The sequence below is a fragment of the Salminus brasiliensis genome, chromosome 12, assembly GCF_030463535.1.
Source record: "Salminus brasiliensis chromosome 12, fSalBra1.hap2, whole genome shotgun sequence".
NCBI classification, from domain to species: Eukaryota; Metazoa; Chordata; class Actinopteri; order Characiformes; family Bryconidae; genus Salminus; species Salminus brasiliensis.
Genome location: NC_132889.1, coordinates 29,916,683 through 29,943,738, shown reverse-complemented (window position 1 = coordinate 29,943,738; position 27,056 = coordinate 29,916,683). Strand labels below are relative to the sequence as shown.

At 40.4% G+C, this 27,056-nt stretch overlaps 1 protein-coding gene across 2 annotated transcripts; it reads left to right on the top strand.

Moving 5' to 3' along the window:
- The first annotated feature begins 120 nt into the window (after window positions 1-120).
- On the top strand, window positions 121-26,278 carry itgb3a (integrin beta 3a). 2 transcript variants are annotated; one of them, XM_072693246.1, is made up of 15 exons: window positions 121-394; window positions 1,402-1,487; window positions 4,052-4,256; window positions 4,407-4,659; window positions 5,136-5,298; window positions 5,407-5,568; window positions 6,565-6,660; window positions 6,824-6,913; window positions 7,596-7,730; window positions 10,915-11,341; window positions 17,530-17,752; window positions 18,042-18,142; window positions 19,713-19,832; window positions 21,297-21,463; window positions 23,102-26,278. In XM_072693246.1, exons 1-15 carry the CDS (start codon window positions 328-330, stop codon window positions 23,168-23,170), a joined length of 2,364 nt encoding a protein of 787 aa, XP_072549347.1. In that variant the 5' UTR covers window positions 121-327; the 3' UTR covers window positions 23,171-26,278. The 2 variants fall into 2 exon arrangements, with proteins under 2 accessions (XP_072549347.1, XP_072549348.1); XM_072693247.1 differs by lacking the exon at window positions 121-394 and having other exon boundaries at window positions 1,439-1,474.
- The last annotated feature ends 778 nt before the right edge of the window (window positions 26,279-27,056 follow it).

Sequence of the window (27,056 nt, the reverse complement as noted above, 5' to 3'; positions counted from 1 at the left end):
ACGTCGCATGTTGCAGTAATAAGTGAGCCTGTATATTATAACAGTACTTTTTAGGTCTAATTCCTTTAGCTGATTACAGCAGTTTGCATTTCCTGCTCTTTGCCAGTGAGCATGATGAGTAAGGCCATTACTTCACACACCCTCCCAAACAGCAGCACCCATCTAGACCCGTCCCCTAAACAGGGAGGAAAACTTTGCTCTGATGATCACACACTCTCACACACACACTCTCACACACACACTCACACACACACACACAGGAAAACGCAGGGAGGAGAAGAGAACAGGCTGCTGTAGCAAGACGTCAGCCAAAACAAAATCTCTGAAATGGGGACGTTGTTGGTTCACGCCTGGACAGCACTGCTGGTCTTAATACCAGCTTCCACCGTTTCAGGTGAGTCTGTGTGTTTGATTCCTCAGTTCTGTAACATGCCATCCATCTACATCTCAGTCATGTAGGCAGCAGCTCACTTTCAGAGTTCTGGTGGCAGCTGTACGTGACTCGAGTGAGGTGAAAACACACCCTTAGGGCAGGGTGAGGGGAGAGGGGAGAGGGGTGAGGGGAGAGGGGAGAGGGGAGAGGGGAGAGGGGTGAGGGGAGGAGGAAAGAGAAAGACAGAGAGAATGTAACTTGTGTTATTAACTTTATTAGTGTATACAACACCGTCCGAAAGATTGAAATCAGGGTTTTCTTTACAATATTATACACCCAGGATGATTGAAGATATACAGGGATTCTAATTTATGCCTTAAAAGTTCATGTAATTCAAATAAACAGTAAAAAGCTGAGTCAGAAATAGTTATACAATGACTGCATGACCTTATAATAAAGTAAAAACATCTAGCACCAGAAAACTTGACCAAAGAATGTCATTAACAGGTCATTATAGTTCATGTCACTGTCATGCCTTGTATCTCTTTACTGTTTTTCACTATTTGGGATAATAATGTGAATCTGGCCGTTCTTCTTTACATTGTGTCGTCATTTCACAATGAATGGACTAATAGAAATGCTCCAAAATTAAAATCTTTGTACATTGACTCAAGCAAAAGTTTAGATGTTGCTATTTTTAAGATGCAAGGATTTTGTGTGGCGGTGACAATATATTAACTTAAAATATTGAATATGATGTGTAAAAGTATCTTTCGTTGCCCAGTTGTCTAGTATTTCAGTCTGCACTACACACATTGTGGGACAGGTCGGATTTCTGCTACCTGTCTGTTACACCAGGGACTTGACTTTTCTTTATCCTCAAATCTCAAAGGGAATGTTCTGTAGGGAGTTCGTATTGAATAGTAACTTAAAAACTGTTTAATATGACCTACTGTGATTGCAGACTTTTGATGCTCTGTTTGTGTGTGTGTGTGTGTGTGTGTGTGTGTGGATGGGTGTATTTCTAGGCTCCAACATATGTACCTCCAGAGGTGTAAGGACATGCAAGGAATGCCTGTCCATTCATCCAACCTGTGCTTGGTGCTCTCAGCTAGTAATAAACTTACACACACACACACACACACACACACACACACATTCTTACTCACTTTTCTTTTTCCTACCATTGCAATATTTCAGTAAATCTCATGCAGTGTTTGCGACATGGCAACATAAAAATCATGCATGTCGTCACTGTCACTCAAAAAAAGGCTTTACACTAGACACTAGCTTCTATACTGTCAGTGGAAGTCAGTGTGAAACTGTTTTATTATTTTATTATTAAGTCATATTGGATTTGGAATAAACAGCAGACAGATTCATGTTATGTCAAAAATGGAAAAACGGCAAAGATGTATATACAGCGTTATTTCTGTGTGACACTGACAATGTCTTATTTATATCTTTTCCTTTTGTGTGAAAAGGAGAAAGTGGTGTACTGATATCTTATTGCTGTCATGAGAGAAACAAACTGTTAACTTTAATGTACACTATATTTCCAAAAGTTCAGGTCTTCAGTTGTGCTCACACAGCTTATATAACCCCCACAGAAAAGCACTGCTAACTGAACAGGAAGCTCTGTAGCAGACGCACCCGAGACTAAGGTCACCGTGCCCAACAGCAAACAGTACAGGGTGGAGTAAAGGTGCTCCATCGAGTACTTTCGAGTCAGGATGTGTTGGGGGGGGCGTTTGTGATGCAGAACATTATTTTAACATCATTATTAGACCTTACCAATGTTGGTTTGGCTGAATGCATCAAAATGTCTTAACAATCTTCCCAGAAAAAAGACGGGGGCAGAATATTATTTAAAGCCCTTGAAACATTGGATGAGCAGATGTCCAGAAACTTTTGGCCATGTAGTGTACATTAATCTAAGTTTTATTGCAGGTTATTTTGGATTCTTTCTATTAGTTCTTTTAACATGAAATTTGGTAGATTAATTCTTTGTTGTAATCATTCTTCTTGGCAATACATCTTATACAGTTGGAAAGCCTTTTGAATGGTGCCACATTTGTAAAAAACATGCATTTGTGGGATGAGCAGCAGAGCTGAGTGGGTTGCAGCCATTAAAAATTGGCAGAATCCTCCCTGCCAATGCCAAACAGCTTATTCTGCCATTGACTCGTTTGGTGTTTGGTGGACAGGATGATTGACGTTTGATGAAAGTTTAACAGTTTAACAATGTATTCATTAAACAAACAGGAGCCTCAGTAGCGTGTGGAAGAATTATACACAGCCACAACAGCCTGGTACCTCCTCCTCATGCCGGTCACCAGCCTGGTCACACACTGCTGTGAGATGGCATCCCATTCTTCAACCAATATTTGTCGCAAGTCAGCCAACGGGGTTGGGTTAGTCACTCTGGCACGAACAGCACGCCCAAGTGTTTAAGGGGGACAGGCAATTCCATCCTCTCTACTCCCAAATTCTAAAAGTAGTCTCAAAAAAAAACCCAGATCTGTGGGGGCGAGCGTTGTCATCTTGAAGAATAGAGTTCCCAGACTGTGGAGATATGGGATTGCTACTGGTTGTAGAATTTAATCTCAATATCTCTCTGCATTGAGATTGAACCTCCAATGATGACAAGCCTCGTTGTTCCAGTAAGGGAGATGCCACCCCACACCATCACACTGCCTCCACCAAAGGATGTTACTCTATCAGTGAAGCAATAAGCATAGTGTTCTCCAGTGCTGACACCAGCGCAAATGGGCCTGATAGTGAAGGGCAGTCATGGCTGACCTTCTGGCAGCCCGATGAGACCAGAGATTGGCTGCATGCAGTCTGTTCCGGATTGTCTGGGCAAAGAGGTGTCAGCCATATCGTCCTGCAAACCTTGACTGCAAATCTGAAGAATACAGTCTACAGTACTTTATAGCTGACAAGGGGAGGAAATGATCTTCTTGGGGTGTCATCTTCTTGAGACGCCCACTTTGCGGCCTGTCTCTGACGTCCCCCGTTATATGGAACTTGGCCTTCAGTTTGGAGATGATACTAGGGCTCACTCCAAATAATGCTGCAACTTGGTTTTACAGAACACCGGCTTGAAGTTGCCCTATCGCACAGGCCCTATGCAGATCAGTCAAACGTGGCATGCCGGTTCTTGGAACAGACACCTACTGGTCTGTACTGTGTTGTGTTGTCTGTCCGCACTTGTTTGTTTGTGTTGCACTTGTGTCTTGTATGCACTGTCTATGTTGCACCATGGTCCTGGAGGAACGTTGTTTCGTTTCACTGTGTACTCTGTATGTAGTTGAAATGACAATAAAACCCACTTGACTTGACTTGACTACTGACTATTGTAGCAGGGTCCATGCTCACATGTGCTTCTGGGGGTACCAGAAGCTCAAAACAAGTGAAAATAAACTGTTTGGCAATGGCAGAGAAGATTTCTCAAATGTTTCATGGACACAACCCACATACTCAGCTCTACTGCATATCCCACAAAAGAACATGTCCTTACAAATGTGGCTTTAAAATGTTTATTGTTTATTATTTTAGATTTTTTTTGAATAATATTATATAATATTTATAATAAGTAAACAAATATTTATTGTTAACATTATTATTATTATTATTATTGTTTCCGTAAACTGTAATTGGTTGTGTGTCCTTCAGGACATCAGCCAGGATATGTCCAGTCTTTCCCGCTGTAACCTAAAGAGCGTCCTGCTGCATTATGGCTGTCGGACGGAGCTTATCGAGTCTCCAGTAAGTAGTATGACGGTAGAGGAGGACCGCCCCCTCAGTGACAAAGCACAGGGCTACTCCACTGACGTCACGCAGATTCAGCCCCAAAGAATCCGCCTCAGCCTCCGTCCAGGTACAGACTTTGAAACTGAGCTAAAATTTCTATTGGTCTGATCATCAAAAATGCGCCAACAAAATAAATGTGTGCTTTGACCGTGACAAAATACTCTCTTTCTCTCTCTCTCTCTCTCTTTGTCTCTCACTCCTTCTCTACCACTGACAGGTGACTCAAAGCGTTTCACAGTCACTGTTAGGCAGGTGGCCGATTACCCAGTCGATCTGTACTACCTAATGGATCTGTCCTACTCTATGAAGGACGACTTGGCCATACTCCGTACACTCGGCAAAGACCTGGCCACAGCTATGGGGAAAACCACTAGTAACCTACGCATGGGATTTGGGGCGTTTGTGGACAAAACCCGTTCCCCCTACATGTTCATGTTTCCAGATGAAGCGGTGACCAACCCCTGTCTTGGGTAAGATGGTATCAACACAGCAGCTTTATTTGCATCTGCCACTTAACTTATCTAAACTAAACTGAGGTTTCCTCAATGAAAAAAAATGCCTATTTCCTGGCAGGCAATAAAACCGAGGAGTCATCTTCAATCTCAGTGATAAATGCAGCTGATAAAAGCCTTCTGCTCAGTGTCTGAATCACTTTATTACTTTCATGTACGTGAAATCTGTCTTACCAGTGGTATCCCAAACCAGCATGCTGGATCAGTACCTTGTTAAATAGAGGGGTCAGATGTGACTGGTCTGCACATATTATAATGTTTCTTGCAATTAAGTCATTAATCTAGAACAGTATTATGTGATTAGAAGGCTGCATTTTCTATGTAATTGATAGGGTGAAACTATTTTGCGTTATTTTGTTTATGTTGTTCATGTAATTATTATCTTTGCACCTCTTTTCTGTCTGATCCTCTCTTTTACATTGTGGCGGCTGTAGTATAACCACAGTCTGCCGGCCGCAGTTCGGCTATAAGAACGTGCTGTCGCTGACGGAGCAGGTGGACCGCTTCACTGAGGAAGTGAAGAAACAAGAAGTGTCCCGAAACAGAGATTCACCAGAGGGAGGCTTTGATGCTGTGCTACAGGCTGTGGTCTGCAAGGTATGCACACGCATGCATCCACACACACAGAACGCTAACATCTCCACATCCACACTGACAATTGTCCCTCTGTGCTAAATGTCCTAAATCCTCTTGTGTCCACTTTAGGACAAGGTTGGGTGGAGGTCGGATGCGTCCCACCTGCTGGTCTTCACTACAGATGCTACCACGCACACTGCTCTGGATGGCAAAATTGCTGGCATTGTCCAGCCCAGTGACGGACAATGTTACGTTAATCAGGACAACAACTATGACAAGTCTACTGTACACGTCAGTCTAAAAAGCTGTATTTTGTTCAGTATTCAGCTTTTGCATGATTTGTGGTGATCTTTGATCCTCAAGTGGGGTTCAGTTTTCGCTCCGGTCTCTGTCTGTAAAAAGTTTGCTGTATCAGCTTTCCTCCCACCTGCCAAAGTCACACTTGTCAGGTGGATTGGCTATGCTAAATTGCCCCTAAAGTGTGAGAGAATGTGTGTGGTACCCTGTGATGAACTGGTAACCTGTCCAGGGGGGTGTTTCTGCCTTGTGCCATAGAAGATGAATGGATGGATGAATGATTTTGAATTATCATGGGATGTAGCCACTAATCCATCTTCCAGTTTAGCTGGCACTGAAGCCCCTCTGCACATTAGTCAGCACAGAAGAAACGTCATGAGGTCATCTTCCTAGGAGTGGACGTCCCAGCAAATTCTTCACCACCAGGGTCAGATCATGCAATGCTCAGAGAAATAGCAAAAAAAAAAAAAAAACAAGAGCTACATCTTTCTACAGGCCTCTGTAAGCTTGATTAATGTTCAGGTTAATGACATAACTGTTGCTGACCAAATATGGTCTGTTTGGAAGGGTTGGCAGGAGATGTTTGGCTATAATGTTAAACATCACATTTAGCGAAAACCCATAGCATATCAGCACAACCACCTCAAACACTATCAAGCAACGTTGTGGAGAGGTGATGATATGGGCTTCTTTTGTAGCCACAGGACCCAGGCACCTTTCAACATTGAGTTGTAAAGCCTGCCCGAAATTGGGTCATGCAGCAGGACAATGATCCCAAGCACACCAGCAATTCTACAACAGAATGTCTGAAAAACAATCAAGCTGTGGCAATCAACCAGTCCTCAACCCGACTGAAATGCTGTGGTGGGACTGCCCACAAAACTCAGTGAACTCAAGCAATGTTGTAAAGGGGGGTAAATTTCAGATTACCATAGAATTCAAAAGGGGGGGGTGTACCTTTTCTGACATATATTTGCATTTGTATTTTAGGACTATCCCTCCCTGGCAATGCTCGCTGACAAGCTGTCCGAGAACAACATCAACCTCATCTTTGCTGTAACTGACAATGTCTTGCCTCTTTACCTTGTGAGTATGCAAACATACTCCCCCCCCCACACACACACACATACACATGTATACACACACAAAAATAAACAAATATCCATCCTATTAATGAGGTCAGTGCCTACTGTCTTGTCACATTGTGCAGTGTTCCACACACCCTCACACAGTTTTGCTTGTCTTTCAGAACTACAGTAAGCTGATTCCTGGCACCACCGTGGGCAGACTGTCTTACGACTCGAAAAATGTCATCCAGCTCATCCTGGACGCGTACGCGGTGAGCTGTACTCTACCTCGGAATTCCCAGCTCACTTTGCTGAATTCTCGCACTCCTGGCAGCTCTTATATGACATTCACTTCACAGCACTGAATAGTACCAGAGGTGCACCAATTAGGAGTTTTCATGGCCTATTCAGATTCCAGCTGTCTTTACAATGAAACCAGTAATTATTTTGGCCTGTTTTCAGTGCACTGCTCTTTACTAACAGCACAGAGACAACATCAGCACTTAATGAATGCACTGATATGAAACACACTCTTCACTTACTTCCCAAATACTGCACATTTTAGGCAAAATAAAGAAACAGCATTCCAGTGCAATGTATGTGCATGTAGGTGGCTTTTTATATGTATTTCTGTCATTAAATTCGGTTGGTGTAAAGTAGCATGTTCAATTTCCTGTCTGAAGAAATCCCACCACACCAATAAGAGTCCTTGAGCAAGACTCCTAAATCTACATTAGATTTCCTGTGTAACGTGATTCAAACGTAAGTTGCTCTGGTTAAGAGCGCCAGCCTAATGCTGTAAACAGGAATTAACAGGAGTGACTGTTGACCATTTCCAATCCTAGCTCATTTCAATCTTGCACTCCTACAGGCTTTCACATTCCAATGTCTCAGACTGCCTCTGTGTTGATATTGTGTAGCACATAATGACCCTGTTCCCTTTAATCCCTACAGAATATCAGATCGAAGGCAGAGTTGGAGGTGTTGGGTGTTCCAGATGAGTTAATTCTGTCCTTCAATGCTACGTGCCTCAATGGTGAGGTGGTGTCTGGGGTCAGATCCTGCTCAGGACTCAAGATCGGAGACACGGTCAGTGACTCACATAAACATGGCTACACAGACACAGTTGATCTTCCTACTTGGCATTACTTAGTAGACAGTAAGTAAATAGTGTTTGTTCATCAAGCTGTGCCAACTTAGGGTGGATACAAATGTCAGCATCATAACTGGCAGTGTTAATATTGATTGTGATTGCAAAACATGGGTTGCAGTCATGCTTGGTTCAAATAATAACATAATAAAATAAATTATATATATATATATATATATATATATATATATATATATATATATATATATATATATATATATATATATATTTTTTTTTTTTTTTTTATTACAGTAACAGCCATAAAGGAAAGTAAAATTGATCAGTTAAAAAAAAAGAATATAAAGACAAATTCAAAAATAACAGCTGGATTTTGCTTAAACGCTAAATTAAAGAGATTTTTAACGTGTTTCTTAAAAGACAACCTTGACTGAAGTAGAATTCAACAGTTTAGAAACTTAATAACAGAAATAGACCTCTCTACCTGCCAGAATCTGCAGATCACATGTTGGTAAAAAATAAGATGAACATTTAGAGCTTTTAAAACAAGTATAATAACTTGACAAACTAAGACAATATTCATAAAATATACAGATAACCTGTGAAGTTATTTTAATTTGGGAGTGAATCAGAGTCTCATTCTCATTTTCTTGTTGTAGTTAGGTGATTAAACCTTGTGGGACAAAAAATTCAAGTTAAATTATTTCCCCAACTAATTTTAACTTATTTCCCCAAACCAAAAACTGTCTAGTTATTTAATATGATTTAAATCGTTATAAATCTGTGCCTGAGAGGTGTATCCAGTCATTAAGATGGATTAGTCTAATCGAAAGGTGCACCAAGATCCAATTTGATCAAAGTAAAATCAGCATTGAGTCAGAGGTCATTTACTACACATGGACACAAAAATACACACAGGTCAAGCTCGGGGCCTAGCAAGTACAAGCAGTGCAAGCTGTGTGTTAGTTAGTTAGTTAGTTAGTGTCATTGTGTCAAAAATTGTCTACATCAGATAAACCTTTGGATTGTAGAAGTGAATGGATAGATTCTATACTTGAATGGATGCAACATGCTGATATGATGTGCTGGTGTGTTAGCAGAAATGGATTAAAAATGGACATTATATATTCTAGAAAATCACACACACATAGGCCAGATCTCCATTGGATGGTTTGCCCATATAAAATATGTTCTATCCACACTTTTGGGGTATGTGGTCTTATAAGGTTAGGAGAAGTCTAGTGTAATTCAGCTTTCCCCATAAATGCAACATCAGTAAGTCTGTTTTATTAGGTTTAGCCCATCAAAGTTCTTGAAAAACATTTTGAAAAAGGAGTTATAATAATAATCAGGACTGGTGTTTTATTTCTTTGTCCCTAAATATGCACAACAATTCAAACATGAAGATGTGTGAGACACATTTAGACGCATGCTCCTCGATCTAACCTTGATCATGCCACAAAATGATCATGACAAAAGACTTATTATGCCAGCTCATCTCAAAATACAGTCTGACCTCCACTCTCACTATCTCGTACCACAACTCAGAGTCAGGTTCAGCTGTTTAACTTTGTAAATGCGTAACAAATAGTCAATAATATTAATACCAGAAAATATGTCACAAAAAGATACCTTGCTGTTATTGCTAATAACTTTAACCATGTTAAAGTAGTGAAAACTATGAATATAAAGATGTGACCTACAGATTCACGTGTGATTAACGTCAGTATTTTGTGTATCAGCACTTTTCCGCAATGCTTCCAATGTGTACATTCTGCTCTGACCAAAGCACAGGACACCGGTTCAGACATCTCAAGTTTCTTGAACATGAGAATTTACACTCAACGTACATTTTATTAGAAACACTATAGTTATACTGGGTAGGGCCTCCTTTTAGTCTGATAACAATCTCAGTGCCTCGGGGCATGGATTCCACAAGACGTTGGAAAAATTCCTTTGAGATTCTGGTCCATGTTGACATGATTGCGTCATACAATTCCTGCACATTTTCAGGAGCATTTTCATGCCCTGAACCTCCCGTTCTTCCACATCTGAAAGGTTTTCTATTAGATTCAGATTTGATGACTAAGAAGACCACTGAAGACTGAACTTATTGTCATGTTCATGAAACCACTTTAGATGACTTTTGGTTTGTGACACAGTGCATTATCCTGATGGATGGAACCTTTAAATGATGGGTATATCATTAACATGAACAGATGCACATGGTCAGCGCCAATACTCAGGTAGTCTATGGCTTGCAGTCGATGAATGATTGATGTTAACAGACTCAAAGTGTGCCAAGAAAACATTCCACCGTTGACACAAGGTTAGGTCCATGAATTCATGCTGTTGCCATGGCAGTTCAGACCCAACTATCCGTGTGCCTCAGCAGAAATCAAGATTCATCAGAACAGACTATGTTCCCCAAGCCTGTGCGCATTGCAGCTTCAGCTGTCTGTCCTTTGCTGACAGAAGTCTTCTGCTGTTGTAGTTTTTCCACCTCAAGGTTGGATGTGTTGTGCATTCTGAAATGTTTTTCTGCTCACCACAGTTTACAAATCTGAGTTACTGTAGCCCTTCTGTCAGCTAGAACTAGTCTGGCCATTATCTGTTGACCAATCTCATCAACAAGGCTTTCCCATCAAATCCCAGGAGATCAGAAGTTCTAGAAATACTCAAACCAGCCTGTCTGACACCAGCAATCACAAAATGATACATTGTAGTTATTGCTAATGACTTTAACCTTGTGAAAGTAGTCAACTGCATAGGTATCAGTGAATTATCAGTGTCTGAGAAGGCTATAAATATAAAGTCGACACTTATGGATTCAGTTGAGATTAACGTCAGTATTTATATGACGTCAGTAGTAAAAATCAATCCATGCCCACATTTCATACTGATGGTTGATGTGGAGATTACCTGAAGCGGCTGGCCTGTATCTGCATGGGTTTATTGCACTGCTGCTGCATAATTCGCTGATTAAATAATTTCATTAATGAGAAGATGTAGATGTGTTCATAATAAAGTACTTGATGAGAAGGTAGTTTTCTTAGCAGGAATACTTGTTTACATTTTTCTTTTTAATTCAATGGCTTTAGTATATATAGTTGCACTGCTTATACTCTCTCTCTCTACCTCTATCTTTCTCTCTCTCTCTCTCAGGTGTCCTTCAATGTGGAAGCGAAACTTCTTGGCTGCCCTAAAGAGAAGAATCGCACATTTATTATTAAACCACTGGGTTTTAAAGATACACTGCAGGTCACAGTGGACTTCGCCTGCGACTGCGCCTGCCAGGACTTTGCAATGCCTTCTAACTCGGCCTGCAGCAGCAATGGCACCCTGGAGTGTGGAGTGTGTCTCTGCGATCCCGGGAGGCTGGGCTCACACTGTGAGTGTACAGAAGAGGACTACAAACCCACCGAGGCGGACAGCTGCAGCCCTGGTCCCCAGGCACCCATCTGCAGTGGGCGGGGGGACTGCGTGTGTGGCCAGTGCAGCTGTCACTCAAGAGACATCGGAAAGGTTTGGGGGAAGCACTGCGAGTGTGACGACTTCAACTGTATCCGCTTCAAAGGACAGATCTGCTCAGGTGAGGCCTAGGTGATACACACACATATGGAGAATAAGGCACACAAAGCAGTTTTGGGAGTTTGACAGACCATGGAAACACTATTAAAGATTCAGCAGCAACCATGAACACACACATTGGCATATGACCGCCCATTCAAGCTTCAGCAGTTTAGCTGCCTGTTCACACTGAGGTGATGAGAAGTGCTCTTACAGCAGCAGAAAGTGTGAGAGGGAAATGATTCAACTCTGTGCTGTTCAGGACTGTCGGGAACAAAATGTGTTACTGTAGCATTCCAGAAATCCAAAAGGAACTAGATATGCATTTCTTGAAGGCAATGGCAGTGCTTGCAAAGCAAAAAAAAAAAGTGAAAGGAAAAGTTAAAAGAAAAAGGAATGTTAAAAAGTAGAGCGAGAGTACAGGAGAGTGTGATTGTAGCTTAGTGGTGTTCCTGTGATATAGATGTTGGTTGCTAAGGTGTTGTTAGGTCAAGGTAAAGCTGAAAGTTTGGGCTAAAACTTTTTTTTTTTGGCCAAACGCTAATCTAATACAGTTGGCCGTGTCCACAAACTTTTGGCCAAAAAGTAGGGTGCCAAAACTTTCAACAAAGCTCAAAAGATGTTTGGGGCAAACGCTTATCCAATATGGTTGGTTTGTAGATCAGTTTGTATGGTAAGCAGTTCTTGAATTATTGATCCTGGAATAATAATAATAATAATAATAATAATAATGAAAATAATAGATAGATTAAGATAGATGTTAGCTAGGTGAAAAAGAATCCAATAGATGACTGAGGCTACATTTTAAATGGTTCCCTGAAGATTTATTAATTGCAGCCTGGGTGGCTTGTTAAATAAGGCATACTACAGGGCAGCCAATTAGAGTAGAGTTAATTTACATATCTCAGTATTAGAGGAATGTTTTATCAGTTCATCAGTAAACCACAGTGCAGTTGAGCCAAGATATAAAGGTAAAGGTACACACACACACACACACACTAGTGACTAGGGGCAGTGAGTACACGCACACACAGAGCGGTGGGCAGCCAACTCCAGCTCCCGGGGAGCAGAGAGGGTAAAGGGCCTTGTTTAAGGGCCCAACAGTGGCAGCTTGCCAAGCCCGGGAATCGAACCCACAACCCTGTTATCGATGTGCTCTAACCGCTGAGCCACCACTGCCCTATATTCGGTATATTCGGTATCTGAGGTTTGCTTCTCTAGTTTAGGATGGAAAATGCTAGGCTAACACCGCTAACAAACACTGGACTTCGACTGTCACCAGTATCGTCTGGTTAATACGCATTAAAGTCTTTTACCAGAACTCATTTAAGCCAAATATGGAACCACATTTTCACTCTGCAGGACATCCTGTGGTGTTACACCAAAAGTGGTTCTGGTTAAAACAATGGATGACCCACCACTGTGTTCACGTCAGCACCACCATAGCACTTCTGTAGAAGATGAAGAAGTAGTAGAACATCTGGCTCTTTCATTTCAAAGCAAGGATGTTTTCTCAGTTGAGTCAATATCTGAATCAGATGGGAAATGATTCACTGAACAGTGACTCACTAAGCTTAAATCAACAAACACACGCGGGGCAAGGTGACCCACCATAAACAGAATTTGCATACACAGTAGCAAACCCTAGTTCACCATGTCGAAGACCCCCCAGACTAAACAATGTGGATGACTTACTGGGTGAATTAAATCCACACTGTAAGCAGTATGGAGGATGGAAGTGTAGAATTTGATATACACTATATGGACAAAAGTATTGAGACAGCTAAACATTACAACTACAGAAGCTTTTATGACCACATTCTAAGTCTAAAGCCATTAATATGGTCCCCCCTTGATCTATAGCTCTGCTGTGTAGCAATGAGACTAAATGAACCACTTGATAAAGAGTTGTGTCCCAATACTTTGGTCCTTATACGGATTACTTGGTTGTTTTTAAATGGAAGCTACAGCCCAGTTTCAGCAACATGTACCAACTCCTCAGCAGACAGCTTTAACTACACTGACACCACAGCACCATATACGGTAAGGATCTCTAGATACTGGGGCCTTAAGCTTCTGCCTACTTGCCATTCATGGTGATTTATTACAGCAGATTATGAAATGCTGCTCATCCCTTCAGCATGTCTATGCATGGCTCTCAGCTGTAATCCAAAACCTCATCTGTGGGTCAGATCTTGAGTAATGTTCCCGGGATGTGGTGCTGCCATGCAAAAATCAGGATATTACCAAATAATGAGACACAGTGTTTGTGACACAGCTTGTTTCACAAGCAAGATCTCTTTGTAGAGCTTGGTAGAATGCATGCGTGTCTGGATGAGTATGTATTTGGGTTAGTTTGGGGATGTGTACAGGCTTGTGTGTGTAGAAGACTTTAATCAACTCTTCTCTTGACTGTATGTGTGTGCATGCATGGAGTTACGTGTACCTATATGTGGGCACATGTCTAGACGTGACTGTTTGATTGTTAGGTGTATTTTGTGGTGCAGCATTGTGGGGGGCAGCTGCTCTCATAAAGCAGAGGTTAGGTTAAAGGTCTCAATCGGACAAATCCAGGTAATTTCTTCGAATATTTTTTCCCTTTCTGTTAAGCCAAAAAAAATAAAATCCAAAAAGTAAAAATATGAATTATTAACTATAGTTACAACGCATGCTAACCAACGTGGGCAATAATATTTTTTAATTGTTAAAAATACATTCAATTGTCAATTCAAGTACATTAGAGTCCTGTGTATTGTGCAAAAAATTACCGCCTGTCCTTACAATAAGTTCTTACAATAATAAGAGGTCAGTGCATGCAACGGGCACACTGTGAGCCCTGTTGTCTCTTTATTTAAAAGAAATCTAGCTTAACCAAAACTTTCAAAACCCCAAAACTATGATGTAACAGTCTTGACTTTATTTATGCCCCCAAAATGTTGCGTTCGAGTGCTCATCAGAAGATTTCACTGATCCGGATTTTACTTCTTTTAGATTCTTTGCTCTGTTTAAACAGTTCACAAGTAAATGATATGATATTTATACATAAATGATCAATTCCATGACTATAGTAGAAGCACTGCAATTACTGAATATTAAGTAGTGGGTTATTCAGCGTTGGCTAAAGTACAGTACAGTACATGGAACTGACACACGTGAATGGCCAACACAGTTGTCTCTTCATTTTTAAAAGAAAATCCGGCTTAACAGTGTATGCTGAGAAGACACCAATGGGAAAAAGGGACACTGTCCAGTAAGACTCGAGAATACTGAAATGGATGTTATGCTACCATGAACCATGAGTCACATTGCAGTAAACCAGCCAATAAAAGCAGAAAAGATGTTCCACCATAAATGCAGAATTAGGATGGTATCAGTTCTTCCTGATCTCACTTCTTTGAGAGGCTTTGCTCTATTAGAGAAGTTCCACTGAAACATTTATGTTACTTTTACTTCTGTGTTTCACAAGTAACTGATAAGTAAATGATATTACTCTTTGCTTCCCTACTGAACAAATACTGTAAGTCTATTTATACATAATTGATATACATAAACAACATGATGTTTGCCATAAAAAGAAATCCCAGAAATATGTCCAAGCAGTGGGAATTAATGACCCTTCCCAAATGACTGGCTCTGCTAACTATAGAAGCTTTTTCTTCCAGTGGTACAAAGTTATTTAACTGTCCTTCAAGATGGGACATGGGAACAGAACTTGGAGATTAAGCTGCCATCTGGGGCTATAGCAAAAAAGCCAGGGGCTAGGTATGGCCCTAAACAACAGGACAAAACCACAAAAAGACCATGTGCAAGCTGACAACGTGTTCTCAGCATTATTTTTTATAGAAACAGATAAACAGTGTCATTAAATCAAAGCTCTTATGTATATAACATTTTACATACTAGATGTTTTTTTAAATAGACCTCCAGTTCCTCCAGTTTCTTGGTGCAGCTTTACATACTCTTGGCATTTTCTCAAGCCGCTTGTGGTGACACCTGGATTGCCATCAAGCCATCTTGAAGAATCCACACACTGACACCTTAAAGTGTGTGGACACCGTTAAAGTGGAATAATTACAGTGTATTTGTTACAGTGTTAAAACTATGCATTAATATGTGGATTCTGTACTCCATGCTGCCAGTAACCAAACAATTTACTTTATTTTTTAAACTACAAGGAAAATTAATGTGATTTATTTTCAGGTAGTAAAGTAGTAAAGAGGCATTTTTCACCCCTATATATACATCTTTGGCACCTTTAATGGCTGCTTAAAACTCCTTGTTGGGTTTTTAAATATATATTTTATTATTATTATTATTTATTTGTGTTTTTAATAGGTTTGTATTACACTTAGAAGCAAATTCCAATTGTTTCAGCCTAAGCGTGGCTTTGATTAAATGTTAAGAAGAACTTTTAGATTATTTGGTCTGCACTAGGACACTGGACAAGGCAAAGCTGATGCGACAACCAGTCGACCACAAGATGACACATGTGCACACCAGCTCAGCCTTATTCTGTTACATAAAAAACACAGACCATTAAACAGAGAACAGAAAGTGTAAGAGTGCAAGAAGCCCATTACAGTTCAACTCAGCATTTAACACAGGAAGACAACGACTCGCATGTCTTTATAGGCAGGATAGTGATGGGGTTTAATAGGAGAAGTGGAAATTGCATTGAACAGGTGCTGGTGGTTAGTGGTTAATCAGCTGCTAGGAAGCCGTTTGCTAAATGATAATGAGGCTGTTCCTCTCGTTCTAATATTGCAGTTGTTTTTAAGCTCATGAATCCATTCACTTTTACCCATATATTTTTTGGTAAGATTCTGAATTCAACTGCTAAGTGATGAGATAGAAGTGTGCGATACACTGAATGTTACATTGGGAATAATAACATATATTTTAATGTATAAAAATTTCCTTTTTATTGCCTGTTGGCAGCGTTCCAATGACTGTCTCTAAAATTCTACTGTTAAACTATATGGACACCTTCTCATTTGTTGTTTCTTTTGAAATCAAGGGTATTAAAAAAAATGTTGATCCTTTTGCTTAAGCTTTTGGAGAGTGTTTCTACTGCCTCTACTGTCCAGGGAAGGCTATCTACTAGATTTTGAAGCATTGCTTTGGGGATTTGATTGCATTCAGCATCAAGAGCGTTAGTAAGGTCAGGATGTTGGATGATCAACAACTCGCCTCATTCTCAACTCCCCAACTCATCCCAAAAGTATAGGATAGAGCACCAACCATAATTTCAGAGAACACAGTTCTTCCACTGCTCCACAGCTCAATGCTGGGGGGGCTTTATAACCCTCGAATCCACGCCTGGCATTAGGACATATTGTGCACTGTACATGCGAGCTAGATCTGGGTTTTTGACCTGATATTCTAGGGAAATTGAAACAAAAAAATAGATCCAGTGAAAGTAGCTGAGTTGTTGAATCGCCACCAGTCAAAGAATGCAGTGGACGAGTGTGTTACCTCAGCTTTTGCAGTGTGAAACCAAGCCAGACAGATACAGCACAACAAAACAACTCTGAAACTCCAAACTGTGAAAACAGCCGTCAACAGAAAAAGATACATTTTGTTCATATCAGTACTTCCGTGTTTAGCGTGTGCTAGATGTGTCAGCCATGGCCTCATAAAGATGTCTAAAGGGTCACATGACTGTACTTCCATAGTGCTCTCAATAATAAAAGCAAACAGTGAGAACCTGGCGCAGGGTTTGAAGAAGACCTCAACAGCATTGCTGTTCTGACACTTACTGATGTTCAACAACTACAGTCATGTGAAAAAAAGCTGTTGGCAGTTTTTGTAAATGTTTTTAGTGGAACAGCTGATTTCTATGTGTTCTGAGATCTTTTTAAACCCCTTCCCAGACTCTTCTGCATCTACAACCTTCTTTCTGATGGCCCCAGAGAGCGCTTCAGATCTTGCCATGGTGAAACCACTCACTTAACCAATCAAAAACAGATCAAACTAAATGTCTGAGGTTGAAATAACATGGGCTCGTCCAAAATCCTGACCATGTTCTAATCATCTGCAGCTGATGAGCTGCTCCTGATTCTAATTATGGCCATTTTAAGTAGTAATAAATGTGGGGGTGTCCAAACCTTTTCACACGACTGTATATGATTAATTGTGTACTGTCTAATCTAGTGTATATTTATACGTGCACATCTGTATGTGTGTGTGTGTATGTGTGTTTCCTGTCAGGCCATGGTGACTGCGTGTGCGGGTTCTGTCAGTGTAACCCTGACTGGTCAGGTGAAAGCTGCAATTGCTCCAGGAGGACTGACAGCTGCATGGCCAACATCGGACTGCTGTGTAGTGGCCGCGGTCAGTGTGTATGTGGAGCGTGTGAGTGCACTCAGCCTGGAGCATACGGCACCACCTGTGAGAAGTGTCCAACCTGCCCTGACTCCTGCACCATCAAAAAGTAAGTGTGTGTAACATTTAAGTGTGTCCCCAAGTATGTGTATTGATATAGTGTCTCAATTTTTGTCATTTTTTACTTTTTGACCTAATGTAAATCTGGCAGTTGTTCTTCTTTACATGGTGAATGGACCAATAGAAATGCTCCAAAATGACTTACACATCTTTTTACATTTACTTCTATTGAAAGTTGGGATTTTTTTTTTAATCTTTTGTGAAGTTGCCAATTTGGAGATACAAGGTTTTAGCGTAACAATATGTTGTTTCACATCTATTTGTGTGTGTGTGTGTAGGGACTGTGTGGAGTGTAAGCACTATAAGAGAGGCTCACTGTTTGAGAAGAAAAGCTGTAACACAATCTGCAGAGATGAGATCACGCTGGTGGATGAGCTGGGTAAACACACTTTCACACTCCATTAGCTTTACATGTCTCTAATTACTGCATGTGAGTGAATTTCCGTCATCATCTGTAACACCTGAGAATGAAATTTGCATTCAGTTTGCACTCGCTCACCTTTTTCAAGCTCTGCACTCTCATTAATAAAGATGCTACTAAGGGTTCTTTCAGCAATGTTGTAGAAGAACCAATTTGGCTCCATAAAGAACCATTTTTTGTAGAAAAAAACATTTTCTGTGTAAAGAACTTTTTTTAAATTTGTTTAAATAAGTCGTTGTAAACCCAGCAAGCACCAGACATCAATTTGATATCAGAAAAACACTGGACTGAATTCTAAATGTAAATGTAAATAAGGCTTATGTTAAAACCCAGGCAGATGTTACATTTTAGTTGGAAATCAAACTCATATATCTGCTGGAAAGCAGCATTGGGTTAACATTAAGCTCCAACATTAGACAGATGTGGAATTTTAATTCGGAATCAAAGTTATATATCTGTCAGAAAGCAGCATTGGGTTGACACCAAGCTCCAATGTTATACAGATGTTAAATCTTGTTTGGAAATCAAAATCTCATATCTGTCAGAACAACATGGTGTTGACATTAAGCTCCAACATTAGACAGATGTTGAATTTTAATTCAGAATCAAAGTCCCAGATCTGTCAAAAAACAACATTGGGTTAACATTAAGCTGCAATATTAGACAGATGTTGACTTTTAGTTAGAAATCAAACTCTTATCTGTCAAAAAACAACATTGGGTTAACATTAAGCTGCAACATTAGACAGATGTTGAATTTTTGTTGAAAATCAAACTCTTATCTGTCAAAAAACAACATTAGGTTAACATTAAGCTCCAGTATTAGACAGATGTTGAATTTTAGTTGGAAATCAAAATCCCATATCTGACAAAAAACAGCACTGGGTTGCAGAAAGCTCCAATGTTAGACAAAGCGGCCTTTATTAACATACACCCCATCACCAAACACACTTCAACAAACATGCCTATAGCGTAAATGGGGCTCTATGGGAAACTAATAGGTGCAATGTCCTTAGTTCAGGGTCAAGTGGGCTTTCAGTCCTCTGTGCTCACCTCCATGTCTCTCACCTCTCTCTATGGGCCAAAATTGGCCCTTCTAAGCCCCACCTGGAACACATTCCCTTGACCGACTCCAGGTCCGAGTTATTAAGGGCGGCCCAGGTAAGGGGCTCGTCCCTTGTCTGCGCCTCCTCACTGTCACAGAAGGTAAAAAGAAGCAGACAAACAACTCATCCTTTTGAGACAGCTCAGGTCCAGCCTTATCTCTTAAAAGGAAGATGGTTATGGTGTCAAACTGACAGGAACTCGGCCTAACGACATTTGATATGCGCCCGAAACTATTTATGTAGTCTTTCAGGCCTATGTTTCCTCTTATTTGCTCATTTACCACCATCATGCATTTAATAGATATTGACGTTTGCACAGCCTAGCACATATTAAAACACATGAAGCCTCTAACTACTCTGAATTCCAGCAGGTCTTCTTGGTTGGTGTAATTGCCCTGTCTGTCTCTTCTTCTCTCTCTCCAGTCTTCCGTGAGAAGAGTGCGGTGAACTGCACCTATAAAGACGAAGATGACTGTGTTCATCACTTCCAGTACTATGAAGACATCAGCGGGAAATCCATCCTCTACCTAGTTAAAGAACCTGGTGAGAGACACTCAGAATTAAGAGCACGAGTTGTTCTTCAGATGCAGGGAGGGTTTGTAGGTTCCTGTTGGAGACAGATAAGCACTAGCTGTTCCTGTATGGCGCAACATATCTTATCTAAAGACTTAATGAAGGTAATGAATGCAGAACCGCTACTTCCTAATACCATGTTAAGTCTCTATAACAAGGAGACAGTGTACCACTCACACTCACACACTTCTAAAATAAAAGTTGTGAACATCGTGAAGTGGATGTTAAACTTTTAAAATGTAACTAGGTGGCAAAAACAGAGCATTTTATAGATAATCTATAATGATTGACATGTTATGTTTACATATTCATCCTCCAGCTAAAAAAATGATTCCTAGTCATTTTGGAGATCTTCTCTTGCTCCAATTATTACATTTTGATGCAGTGTAAAGAACAACAGCTTGATTGTAATTGATCATTATGTAAAAAAAAATGCATTGTTTTGCATTATGCAAAAAAATATAATTATCTTTTGCTTGATGTTAAATTTATTTAATGTATTTTTCATGAATAATTAATGGGCCAACAGAAAAAGTCCAGAATTACTAACAAATACATTAAAAATCACATACAAACAAAGAAATAATTAAAAGAAATAGGATAACATAGGAATGTCTGCTGTCGCTTTACTTGGATGGTCCATAATAGTATTAGTTCATTATTTATACTATAAGTTGAATGTAACCCTGCACCTAACCTTAACCCTAACCTCAACCTAAACCTTACCCTTAAATAAGATAAGATAAGATAAGATAATCCTTTATTAGTCCTGCAGTGGGGAATCAACTCTAAATCCTAACCATAACCCTAACCTAAACCTTAAATCTAACCCTAAACCTAACCCTCAAAGGGTAAGGTCAGCGTTAGGGTTTGGTGCAGGGTTACATTCAATAGACAAACATTTACATTTAACTTACAGTTTAGCTGCATTTCATAGGCTTCCAAAATTAAGGATTAAAAAAGAGTTTATTCTGCTTCTGTTGGAGTAACTGTCTCTACTGTCCAGGGAAAAAATTCCACTAGATTCTGGAGCATTGCTGTGATGATTTTATTGCATTCCACCCCACCTCATCCCAGAAGTATAGATTGGAGCACCAGCATTCCAGAGAACACAGTTCCACTGCTCCACAGCTCAATGCTTATATACTTATTTTATTGGCAGTACTTATCTACAGGGACTAGACAAGCTACTTAAAATAGTTAAATGCATTCATTAATAGGGATGTCCACAAACATTTGGACATTTGATTGTGTATGATGTTCATCATAGATGTTTCTATCCTTTCTGGCTCAGTTGTCCTGTTTTATAAGATTCCTAGTTCACACAGGGACATTGTGTAATGTGCCTTTGCCTCAGAATCCAAAATCGAACCATCCTTATGACCCTGAGGTGTGACATCAGTAACATCTCTCGCTCTCTCTTCCTTGGTGTAGAGTGTCCTAAAGGTCCTGATATCTTGGTGGTTATGGCATATGTGGTTGGCTCTATCCTTTTGCTGGGTTTGGCTGGTCTGCTGATTTGGAAGCTGCTCATCACTATTCATGATCGCCGAGAATTTGCTAAGTTTGAGGAAGAGCGGGCCAAAGCCAAGTGGGAAGCGGTGAGATGACCCACACATTTACATACACAACTCTCTCTCTTTCTTTCTTCCTCTCCCTCTCTCTCTTTCTCTATCTTCCCTTTTTCACACACACACAAACTGTGCAGAGTAAAGCAGTGTGGTTACATGTCATGTCTCAACTTTGGGTGGGTGTGAGTAAACCATGGGCATGTCTGCGGAAGGAAGGCAGAAGGAAGGAAGAATCATTCAATCATCATGTGCTGCACAGATAGGAATTTGCCCTCCACATTTAAACCATCCGTACAGTGAACACACACATATACACAGTAGTGAGCACACAGACTAAGAAATGGTGAGCTTATATGCCCAGAGTGGTGGGCAGCCCTAGCTGTGGTGCACGGGGAGCAGTAAGGGGGTTTGGTGCCTTGCTCAAGGGCAATTCAGTCGAACTCTCAGTTGAGGGTCCAGTGACCTTACAGTTGCAAAGCTGCTTCACTAACCTCCAGGCCGCAGAGTTAAGAATTGCCCACCCAGAAATATCAATCATCTCCTCCTCCAATAAAAAAAAAGTTTGAGTGTGTGCATAGTCAGCACTTCTCCTTAACATTGCCACAGAACCACCACACTTCTTCACACATGCGGTACCGACTTGTTTAAGTGTCATGCTAAACCTGTTTGTAGCTTGCTACTCTTAGCAATCCAAGGAAAACATAACATTGATTCTTGTTCATCGCCTTCTTTAGTTCTTATAAGTTAGTAGTATACGTAGACTTGTAGAGTTTCACAGTTGAGCTTGCACATTTTGCAAGCTGTGTTTTTACGTTACCAGCTCTCTTGGTGGCCACTGGTTTAGTAATTAGCCAGCTAGCCAGATTTGGTGCTACTCACTGGAGTTGGCTGTTTGGGTAGGTATGAAATAATTGTACAAGATTAGTTGTGTCCCAGCTAGCAAAGACTGTTATAGAGAAGTTAATGCAAGACAGGACAACCATATACACCATTAGTGTTGAACACAGATGGAACTTGGCTTTCACCTTTAACCCATCCATGCAATAAACACACACACACATACACACCAGTGAAAGACACAGAGTGACTGTGAGCACACATGTCTAAAGCGGTGGGCAGCCATTCCTGCGGCGCCCGGGGAGCAGAGAGGGTGAAGGGCTTTGCTCAAGGGCCCAACAGTGGCGGAAATGTTATTGAAATGTTCAGCAATGAAATCCGACTGTTATCCGATCACCGAAAAAGCAGGCCCTTAGTTTCTCATTGTAAATGTGCGAGAGCTCCTGAGGCAGCGGCCTGACCCTGGGCACTCTGTTCTGTGGTAGCCCACTCAAGATCCAAACCAATATTTTCCTCTCTGCATAATTACTGCATATTCTTTTTCATGGGGTAAAGGGCCTGGCCTGGACCCCTCTAAAAAAATGGATGCTGTCATTCCTTTTGCCCCCTTCCTTGTTTACCTACCCTATTTGTTGTTGCTCACACAAATAATTCAAATGATGTCCTAGTAGTGGCTCTATTGTAAACAAACTGTCCAGCTTGCATTCACATCTAGTGACATCTAGTGGCAAAGGGATTCATTACAGCTAGTTAGTTATTTAAACAGATTTTACTCTCTATTGATCTGTGTTGCAGTTTTTTTCATCAGGTACATCCTCTGCTTTCTTGTAGGCCAATAACCCATTATATCGTGGAGCTACAACCACCTTTACCAATGTGACCTACCGTGGCAACTCATAAGGGCGCAACACCAGCAGTGGAAACCATCACTCCAGCACTCACATCCAATGTCCCTGCTAATGACTTCACACCGCACTCTCCCAGTCAAAGGAATCAATCAGGAGGTTTTTATGGATTTGATGTGGAGCTGAACTGTGCTGAGAGCCTCCATGAATCACTTGGGAATGTGGAATGTAGTTCTTTTTCCGTTTTAATTCTTTGAATCTTAGAAAGGGCCCATATCACGGGGAACAAATTGTTTTTAATGTTTTTAAATGTTTTTAATGAACAATTTTGATGTAGCATACAGTCATGTTTCAAATAATACCATTAACTTCCCAACACATATCATCATATCATCCATATATAGAAATTAAGCTGGACAGGCAATCTGGAAAAACCCTGATTTTGTGATATCACCAAAACAACATGCATTCACATGCACTATATGCCCATATGTATGTGGACGCCCTTTTTAATGAATGTATTTAGCCACTTTATGTTGCACCCATTGCTGACACAGATCACGGAACACTTAGATTGTCTAGTTCCTGTAGAGAAGTAATAAATAAAATAGGAATCTCTAGAAAGGGTATAAAGCCCACCAGCATTGGGCTGTGAATCAGTGGAACTGTGTTCTGTGGAATGATGGTTGATCCATTCAGTACTAATGGGATGAGTTGATGATGAGGTGGGGTGGTGATCATCCAACATCCTGACCTAACTAACACTTGGAACTAACACTAACGCTTGTGTCACTAAATGCAATGTAATCCTCATAGCCATGCTCCAAAATCTAGCAGAAAGCCTTCCCTGGACATTAGTGACATTTGTTTAAATATTAGTAGAATCATTTTTTTCTAAGAAACAATTGATTTCAGAAGAAACAATGAATGAGCATGTGTCCCAATACTTTTGTCCATATAGTGTGTACACACCAGTTCAGGCTACAGTGGTTTAACTCACTCACTCACAATATTTTTGAATGAAAAGGTGGATTTCAGCCTGGACTGTTTGATTGAGGCATACAACAATACAAGGCAGCCAATCGGAATAGAGGTGATTTAAATATGCATGACTTAAAGGCACAGTAACAAAAACAGCCTGTTCAGTTCTACAGGATAAAGAAGGGTTGGGAAATGGTTGTCTGTAATGGTTATCTATAATGTTGGTGGCATTTGCTCAGTAAACCCACACAACCTTGGATATGGGCCCTTTAAGGAAAGCACTTAATCATAAATGTTACAAGCAGCTGATTTCTGCTGATACATTTAAAGCAGATGCCTTTACTTTTCCTTCTGACCATGGCGCAAAAGAAGATCGCATGAGCCAACAGCAAACCACAAGAGCGATGAGGCTTATAAGCCTGTCTAATGATGTAGATGCTGATCTGGCTTAGGATCTTGGGAGTCTATGCTAATAAATGTTGAGAAAATAATGAGTACTCTGTGCTATATATAGTCATAATGACTGATTATTCTGAGGAAATGTCAGACGTCTGATGCACTTTAGTGTCAGAATTGTGCTGTGATACAGAGCTTGTCTGAACATCATGGCTGCGCTCAAAATGGATCCCAATTCCTTCATAAGTATTGAGGCCTAAATAGGGATGAACTGATTATTTCACTTAATAGCAGTAAATGCATGAATCAATACATCAATTCTGACATTTCTTAATTATCACCCCGCATCAGCGCTCATCAGCCACATAAACAAACCAGTGGTCGTGTTGTTTAGTAGAAGACACAGTGTTAAGTTGTCAGAAAGGTGCAGGATGAGGAGAAAAAAGCAAAACCTGCCTTGGTCAAATATGTTTACAGTCATTTTACAATGTTAAAAAAACAATAATGTTGTTTACTTCTTTTTCTTTTTTCTTCTTTTTTTAACTATACAAGGCTGTAGAAGGCTGTTCCTGGCTGTACGAGGCTTCCCAAAAGCCTGTAAGCACAAAGATGGCTGAGCGAGCATCACAGTGAACACTCTCTCCACCAGTTAAAATCATGTGAAATTGGCCTAGACTGAATAACTGTATTTACCTTGCCATTGGTTGGATAATGTTTAGTACATGGAACAGACACACAGTAAAACTCAAACACTGTTGTCTCTTCATTGATAAGAAAACGAATCAATTCCAAGACCCCTAAACTATTACGGAACAGCCTCGACTTTATGCCCCAAAATCTACACACACCCAAACCACAAGCGAAAGCCTTTCGACTCTAAGTGCAGCAGCTACTTTAGGATAATATAAAAGGGAGGCTAAAAACTGAAAACAAAGAAGGGACATAGACACAGAATTACATAATGACAATATTCTTGTTACAGTTTTAAAAACTATACTATGCTAAACTAAGCTATACTGTGCTTATGAACCAGCCAATCAGAGCAGAGTGTATCTTTTTTTCACGAGTCCTCCGTAAAAGGAAAATCAGCATGTTTTATTCTGACATAAATATAACAGGGTTGTAAATAGGCTTATAAAATTGCATCTGAGCACCATTTTACCCCAATTAAAGTTGCATACTTACTATTTATACATCAGTAAACAACTTCAAATACTATGTTACCTGTAACATTAAGAACCTTTTGAGAAACTGGGCCCAGAGCTGATGCTCACTAGAAATTACATGTGGATTATGGGAGATTGTAGTGCCCTCAAAATCACTCTGGCATTCTTCGTTACGATTCAGGTACTAAGAGAAAAATGGCTGAGGTACTCTAAAACAGCAAACAGGGATCCATATCGGTCACAGGCCCAGTTTGGTTATTGGTTCTGGTTGCTTTGGTTGTCATAGATACAACATCCTGTGGCTGGTTCTAGAGTCTCAGTGCATTCCTGTGGAACCTCTGTTGCCATGGCAGCGCTGGTTGAGATTCTGTCGGACCCCATAGGAATCCAGGCTGCTTGGTGCTGGAGACTCAGTCATTGATGAAAATGTGGAAATGTCAGACAGAGAAGCAAACCCAGTCAGTCACTCATTCCCTTGTTCAGTCTGATGGAAACGAAGTGCCTTTTAAGTGCCTTTTCTAAAATTTCTTTTAATGACTGTTATTTTCATTGTTTTGTATATTTGTGTACAATGGTCATTTTTCAGATTTGGTATTCTGAATAAACTGTAATTTCACAACCTTCCTCACATTAACGACCCTGGTCAGTGTCCACAGACTGCTTTCCAGCTCACATCATCTGTATTCTGCTCATTTAAAAAACGGAAAATTGGCTATATCTTACAATTCTTGTAAAAACTCTGTAACAATTTTTGCCATTTTGACTTTGTACCATAATGTTCTTTACATTGTTTTAACAGTTCATGGTGAATGGACCAATAGAAATCCCAAATGACTTGGAATAAAATCTTTTTACATTGACTTCTATTGAAAGTCCTATATTTCGGAGATACAAGGGTTTTACGTGACAGTAACTAAATGTTACAAAACATCATCACATTATAACAGAGAAAAATAGATAAAGTGTCAGGAATAGTGACCACTTGCCCAGGGTACTGCGGAAGAGCAGCAATCCACATCAGCACCACTGGGTATCTCTGGACTGGAGCGTTTCACAGCAAACTACTCTGATAACACTGTTCACATCCTAATGATTTAATTCCACACAATTTTAATGACTATTGGAAATCTCGCTTGATTAGGGGCGGGGGTGGCTCAACAGTTAGAGTTATTGATGACAGGGTTATGGGTTCAATACCCAGGATTGGCAAGCTGCCACTATTGGGCCCAATGAGCTAGGCAGTTTACTGCACGGATGGGTGGAGGTCAAACTCCATCTGTGTCTAGCACAAGTGGTGAGTGTGGTTGTCTGGTCATGGCTTATACATATACGCACAGAGACGAGTGAAGTTTCTATAATGCAATATTATATTAGATTATGTAGATTTTGAATGTCCAC